Source organism: Condylura cristata, unplaced genomic scaffold (genome assembly GCF_000260355.1).
Source record: "Condylura cristata isolate star-nosed mole 26May11 unplaced genomic scaffold, ConCri1.0 scaffold00016, whole genome shotgun sequence".
NCBI lineage: Eukaryota > Metazoa > Chordata > Mammalia > Eulipotyphla > Talpidae > Condylura > Condylura cristata.
In genome coordinates, this window is record NW_004567117.1 from 313588 (window position 1) to 321229 (window position 7642).

A 7642-nucleotide genomic window follows, 5' to 3' on the forward strand; every position below is an offset into this window, starting at 1 on the left:
ACAAGGAAAGGAAAGGACCTAACCATCATATCCGAACTCTGAACCCAGCCACAGTTTCCAAGCCCAAAAAAGAGTGTTTATGTGCTTTCCTATTTTTATACATGTTTTTCTATTTTTTTTTTACTTATTTCCTATATTAGTCCACCTTACACACAATTATGTTAATAGGAAAGATCAAACACAAAAGGGGAGAAGACAAAGAATAAAATTTATTTTCACCTATGGATACAAAAATCCATAAAGATGTTTTTCACAGAGCAAGTAAGCTAGGGGTCCATAAATTTGACTTACTACACACTAATATTTTGTAGAGGTAGTAGAACTTTATTAAAGTGAATATGGTGACTTTTTATTTTGTAATCTATTGTAGAATCTATTAATATCACATCTATTCTTTTTTAGGTGGGCACATGGTTTTTACTTCAGACTTCTAGCAAGTATCACAAAGAAGAAAACATTCTGAAGAATCAAGTTTTCTGTCAAGTCTAATCACATCTGTCTTAACAAGAAAAAGGAAAAATGAAGCACATGATCAATCTATCTGAAAATATCAGTGATACAGCAAGAAATAATTCAGACTGTCCTTATATGCCTATGCCAAAAGAGGTATTTTTCATAATCTCCATCTTTGGAGTTTTGGAGAATCTGCTTGTCCTTCTGGCTGTTATCAGGAACAAAAATCTTCAGGTACCCATGTACTTTTTCATTTGTAGCCTGGCCATTTCAGATATGCTGGGAAGCCTGTCTAGGTTCTTGGAAAATATCCTGATGATGTTCAAGGACTTGGGTTATTTCAAGTTTTATGGAAATTTTGAAACCACAGCAGATGACATCATGGACTCCTTGTTCATCCTCTCCTTACTTGGGTCCATCTTCAGCCTGTCTGTGATTGCTACTGATCGTTACATCACAATCTTCCATGCTTTGCAGTACAACAGCATTGTGACCATGAGACGTGCCATTGTCACCCTGACAATCATCTGGACATGCTGCACAGGCAGCAGCATCATGATGGTTATTTTTTCCCACGATGTTCCCACAGTGATCACCTTCACATCATTGTTCCCTCTCATGTTGGTCTTCATCCTGTGCCTGTATGTTCACATGTTTCTGCTGGCCCGATCCCATGCCCAGAAGAGCTCCATCTCCTCCCTTTCCAGAACTAACATGAAAGGGGCTATCACATTGACTATACTGCTTGGAGTCTTCATCTTCTGTTGGGCCCCCTTTGTCCTTCATGTCCTTCTAATGACATTCTGCCCACATAACCCTTACTGTGCCTGCTATATGTCCCTCTTTGAGGTGAATGGCATGTTGATTATGTGTAATGCAGTCATTGACCCCTTTATCTATGCCTTTCGTAGTCCAGAGCTCAGGGATGCATTAAAAAAGATCATTTTCTGCAATAGGTACCAGTAGAATTATTGCTCTCTGGTTTTAGTAGCAATGGGGTAACATTGTCATTTAACAATAAATAACCTGGCTTATGAATAAATACTACTGTTTCCAACTGTCTCTTCTTTCCCTAAAGTGCTTGGGGATTATCTGACTAATATTTACAGCTATATTCTGTCTGAACAGTCTTCCTGTACATATAATTTTTGTAAGTGAGAGAAAATAATGTACATACTATTCTGGCTTATGATGGGGTTATGTCCCATTAAACCCAATATAAGTTGAAAACATCATTAAGTCAAAAATGCTGACCAGGATTTGTGATTCACTGACACTTCCCAGCATCACAAGAGGGTAGTAATTCACTAAATATGAATTGCTTTCACACCACTTGTAAATCAAAAGATCATAAGTCAAATAATTAAAAGTAGGTACCATTCGTACTGAAAGATAAAAGTACATGTAGCAATACTGATTTAAGACCTTTGGGTTCATGAACATTTTCTTTGTATTTTTCCCATTTATTCCTCAAAATTAAAAATATTGAGACTTGGAATAGACTTCCCAGTTTATTATATAAACTGGTAGATGATTTTCTATTGAAATCTAAATGTTCCTTGTTTAAGCCATTATAAAGGTGGTGGTTCTCTGGCTTATTTATCTTAATCTTTTAAAATTTAGTATTCTAGTGAAGTACAATTGTTTTACATCCTTGGGAATGTTTTGAGGATATAGAATTTCTCGTCTTATGCGTGGTCACACTCTCCCACCACCAAAGCACCCAGTCTTTCACTCTAGTCCACTGTGATTTTCACACCCCTGATCCTAACTCTCCACCTCTCAGATCCTTCTATTCTAGATGCTTCAGGTTCATGGTTAGTGTTCAAGAATTGTATTGTAATGTTTATCTTTAAACTTTTGTTTGGTCTCTCTATATTACACATAGAATGACACTACTTGGTATTTATCTTTTTGCTAGCAAAATCCCTTCCAGTTTCGTCCATGTTGCTGCAAATGGCATGAGTTTAACTTTTTGATTGCTGAGTAGTATTACATTGTATATATTTACCACATTTTCTAGATACACTCATCTGTTTTAGGTAGTTTCTATAGTTTTCCTATTGTAAATAATGCTACAATAAAACAGAAGTAAAAAAAAAAAAACCAGAAGTACAAATTTCCTTTTAAATTTGTGGGTTTTTTGAATACATACCTCAGGATGCAGTTGTTGGGTCACATTGCAGGTCAATTTTTAGTGTTTTGAGGAGTCTCCATGGGGAATGGACTTAAGACCACCTTCTATAGGCACTGGACCAGTCTACATTACCAATCACAGTTCAAGAGGGTTCCTTTTTCTCCATACTCTCATGAGCACTTGTTATTTATGGTCTTTTTTTTTTATGGCCATGCTCTCTGGTATGAGGTGGTATCTTTTTTTTTTTGGTATTTCCCTGATTACAAGTGATGATGAACAATTTTTAATATTTGCATATCCTCTTTGAAGAAGTTATCAATTTAATTATTCTGCCCAATTTTAGGGGGATAAGGGAAAGTTTGATTTTGTTGTTGTTGAGTTAGTTGCATGAGCTCTTTGCTATCAGTCCCTTATTAGATGTACAGTGTGCAAATATTTTGTCCCATTCCATGTGTTGTCTCTTAATTTTAGTTATTCTCTTTCACTGTGCCAGTTTTTAGGTTGATGTATATATATATATTCTCCTTTGTGTTCTCAAAGCTGGGTCAAATCTGTAAAGCTGTGGCTGAGTTTTATGTTTTAGAGCATTTTTTTCTATAGTTTTCTCTTTGTATTTTATTGTTTCTGGTCTCACATAAAAGTCTTTAGCCAAATGGACTTGACTCTTTGGGATCTATTTTGGGTATATATGAATTTAATTAATATTTGTTCTGTTGTTTAAAAGAATTACAAAAAGATATTTATTGGGATTTTATTGAATCTGTAAATTGCTATAATAGCATGGCAATTTGACAATGTAGATTCATCCAGTCCAAAAGTAGTTGACTCATCCAGTCATTCCTTTTTGTCCACAATACATATTATATGTATATAATTAATACAAAGTATACTGAACATATAATACATATATAATATATATTCAATGTATAAGATATTGAATATATAACATATAATGTATATTCAATATATAAGTATTTGTGTGAGATTATAAATGGAATGTCTTTCTTAAATTCTTCTTCTAGTGCATTATTTGTATAAAGGAAGGTAACTGATTTTTGTGTGTTGATTATGTAACCTGACACATTGCTTAACTGGGTTATTGTTTTAATTTGTCTTTTCATGGAGTCTTTAGGGTTTTATTTATTACATCATCTACAAATAATGCCAGTTTTACTTCTTTTCCAGTTTGGATTACTTTTATATATTACTTTATATTACATTATATTACTTTATATTACATTATATTACTTTTAATGGTTTGCTAAGATTTGATTAAGTATTTTTACAGCTGTGTTCATTAGGGAAATTGTTCTGCAATTTTCATTTTTGTGTGTTTGATTTTGGTATTAGTATAAATTGGCCTCCTGTATTTTAAGCATTCATTCTTTCTCAATTGTGAAAGTATTTGAGAAGATTAGGTTCATTTTTGAACATTTAAACTTATTCTTCTGTAATATTAGTTAGCTTATAACTAGGGTGACCTTTCCATGCTGGAGTAAATGTAAACAACAGAAATTTATGTACCAAGGAAAGTCCTTAGAGCAGAGTCTACAAGATTTATGTAAGTCAAAGTTGCTAACAAATTGGTATTACAGTTAAATTTTCCTATCCTATTCTGCCATAAAGCATCTTTTTCTTTTCTACCCACCTACTCTAGTGTACACCCTCTCAAATGGTGTAGGTGGTATGTTATTAACATGGAAAATAACCAGCTGTGAGTTCCTAATAATAAAGAGAACTTTGTTAGTCTCTTTGTCATTCAGTATGCCACTGCCTTTCTTGGCTAAAGTTACTTACTTTTTAAAACAGAAATTTCAAAGGAGAAAAAGAAAATAAAAATTTTACCCCTTTGGTTCCTATGTGGAATAAAGGCCAGAAGAAAAGTGTGATTACCTAGAGATGCTATAACTAATCTTTATATATTTATCTAGTTGTAGATGTAAAAGAGGCCACAAGCCCAATCCTGTCATTATGAAATAAGGACAGGGATGGGGTGTGAGGAGAAGAAAAGGAGAAAAATGGAGAGAGAGAGAGTTTTCACCATGCTTTGAATTATGGGGAAAACCAAGACCTAAACAACACTTTAGGCAATAGTGCTTAGCCATTTTATAAAATGAACAGTTCACATTCATCCACAGATGTCTGCGAAGTAGATCCATTCTAATGTAATTCATTCTACCAGTAGCCTTAGGAAAGACACCATATACTGAAAAGTAGTATCACCAATGAAAGTAAACAATTTGTAAGGCTGCTCATCTTTAATAGTTAAAATAAAGCTTAAATGTAAAGCAAATTCTGGCAGTAACTCCTTGCTAATTGGAGACTAATTTAAAGTTATGCCAAATTAAAGATAGAGGAGAATGATAAGGACATAAGAGGCACAAGGTAGATAAGGACCTGTGGGTTTGGAAACTATTTTTTTCTCTTCTATTACATACTAATTATACTAAAGATCTTTTCCATTGAAATTCTTATGCACTAGAGTATGTTTTTTTCTTGATGCAACAGATTGAGAAGAGCTGAGACCAAGAGAATGTGAGGAATGGGAAAGGCTGAGACAGGGACAGTGATTTTAAACAATATAGGAACAAAAGAACAAAACAGCTCCCGGGAAATTAGAAGTGTTTTACTGAAATGTTTCTGAGCTAGCCACCACCTTGAATAAGATCCAGTTACAGGATAATTATGGAATAGAGAAACAACCACAGGAACTTCCCAATCATCTAGCAGCTAATCCATAGTCTGGCATATTGAGCAACAGGAAATTTGAAAGGATATATTCATAAACCCGGCTGAAATGAACAGGCAGCCTCCCATGGACTCCTTCCTGCTGTCAGGAGTGCTTCTTCCCTCTTGCTTCAATAAATTCACACTTGTTTGCTCTAACACTTGGTGTGACAACTGTTATTCTTCAATTTGTGCACACACCCAGGCCCATGAGCATCTACTTTCCTAACATTTGTGGTACCCAATGTGAGGCCTGAAGGGCTCAACTGATTAAAGAAAATGTAAGTAGACCCCTGAAAGACCAGCATTCTTTAGCCCTCTGCTTTCCTATTTTTATAATGGCAGCAGTCAGATACCTTAGGTGACAAGTGTGGCAGCCAATCTTTAAGTCTCGGGAGACAGGTTTCTGAGTGACACATGCTCACTTGGCCCCCACTCCCAAGGGGTGGAATGTTAGCATGTGGTCCTCCCCTTACCAACTTTTTCTGTCATTTCAATCTTCTAAACCACAATATTAGTGGTTAAGAGAATAGCTGTCTCGGTTTCTTGAACACTTGTCCTTAGGCTCTTCCTATCTTGAGCTGGTTTAGTTAGCGATGGGACCTACTTGATGTAAAACTCAAGTTCATGGCCCTCCCTGGTGGCACAGCGGGTTAAAGCACAGCACTGAGAAGCTAAAGCCACTTCCACATGAGTTCGATTGCCGCCTGCCCGGGAGGTGACCACATGGTGCGGCAGACCTCTCCTGACCCACCCGCTGCTCCCCTCAACAGTGTACTTCCTCAATCTGCCTGTTCTGCTCCCCACTCTGCCTCTGGTGAAGCCTCTCACCACTCCTGAGCCTCTGGCCTGTACCCCAGTTCTGTAGGCACAAATAAATAAATCTTAAAAAAAAAAATTCATGTTCAAGCTCTCCTTCAAGCCTCCTGTATAAATTAGTTTTGTCATCCCTGAGGCAAGTTGATTTGTTCTATGCCTCCATATAAGACCATCTGGCCATTTGTCTAGCAGCAGTTCTCTTCCCAGAATCCCCTCTCACAGTAAAGAATCCCCTCTCACAGTAAAGATATCGGTGTGGGCTGACTTTGTGGACTTTATTTACCCTTTTATGTCCAACAATAGTGGGCTTGTAAAAATAGTCCCCAATTGATGTCTTTGATTAAAGGACGAGTCATGAGAAAGATCATGTGAGCCCCTAAAGTCCCCACTCTATACAACTTTGTACTGTGCTCCACTCTTCCTATTGCTGAAACTGGAAGTTTAAAGCTTATACAAGTTTGACAATCACATCCATGCTTGAATGCACCACCTCAGGCCTCTGGTCTCTGTTCACCATCAATGTTTCCTGGCCATGCTTGTCTTAGCCCATTTCAATTGTGAGAAATTGGAATCTGAACCATTGGCTGGGGAGAAGGGGAAAAGACACTATCCCTAATCCCAGCTGTTGGTCCATTCTAGTGTCCAGGACATGACTATCCAGCCCAGGTTCCTGACAGGGAAGCTGTGGTCCTGAGAGTTGCTCTGTGGAGTTAGGGGACACCCTAATCTGTGGTCACAAGTTTCTCATGGTCTATTCTTGGGAGACAGGGCTGACCTAACCTGAGATAGATTCTGGGACACCTGCAAATCATTTTCCCCGATGGCTTCCCATCCTCTAAATGGGTAAGACCCACTCCAAAATCTCCACAAGGATACCTCTGGCCTGCATCTTTGACTACTGGGACTGAAACACTTTCAACCCCTCCTTGAGAAAATTGCAGCTCTTTCCCTCCCCCCCCACAAGTCTGGCCACAGTATCATCTAGAGGACAAGGAGACATGGTCTGCTGAGGGAAGTTTGCAATATAATAGCCTCCAGTTAGATCTGTTCTGTAAACAGAAGGGGAAGTGGGTAGAAATATCTTTTATTCAGCCTTTCTTCATGTTAAAAGACCCCCTCAATTTATTTAATAAATCTCTAGGTACCACTAGCCTTGCTGAAGGAGGGAAACACCTGTGGCACCACCTGACACCTTTACAAGGCTCATTTCTCAGCATTCTGGTCCCCTAGTAAAGGCTAAACCTGTTAATTTTTCAGCCTCTATGGCAACACCTCCACCTGCAGTACTAGCACTATGGTTCAAGAGGTCCCTAATGGGGTCTACGAGTCACAGAAGTTTATTGCCCTTTCTCTCTGACAGATTTAATACAGATCAAGGCAGATCTGGAAAAATATCAGGAAAATCCCAACCATTATGTGGAAGTCTTTTGTTACCTAGCTACACTGTTGCTCTAGATTGGAAGGATGTCATGCAACACCTAACCCAAACTATGTCCTCAGGAGACA

The 7642-nt window shown here is 37.6% G+C and overlaps 1 protein-coding gene across 1 annotated transcript; it reads left to right on the forward strand.

Annotated features, from left to right (window-relative positions):
* Window positions 1-519: 519 nt before the first annotated feature.
* Window positions 520-1419, forward strand: MC2R (melanocortin 2 receptor (adrenocorticotropic hormone)). Its single transcript, XM_004683714.1, has one exon. It carries the CDS (start codon window positions 520-522, stop codon window positions 1417-1419), a length of 900 nt encoding a protein of 299 aa, XP_004683771.1.
* The last annotated feature ends 6223 nt before the right edge of the window (window positions 1420-7642 follow it).

Excerpts from the sequence above, each read along its gene's own strand:
- MC2R (XM_004683714.1), top strand. The coding sequence starts at position 520 with ATGAAGCACATGATCAATCTATCTGAAAATATCAGTGATACAGCAAGA.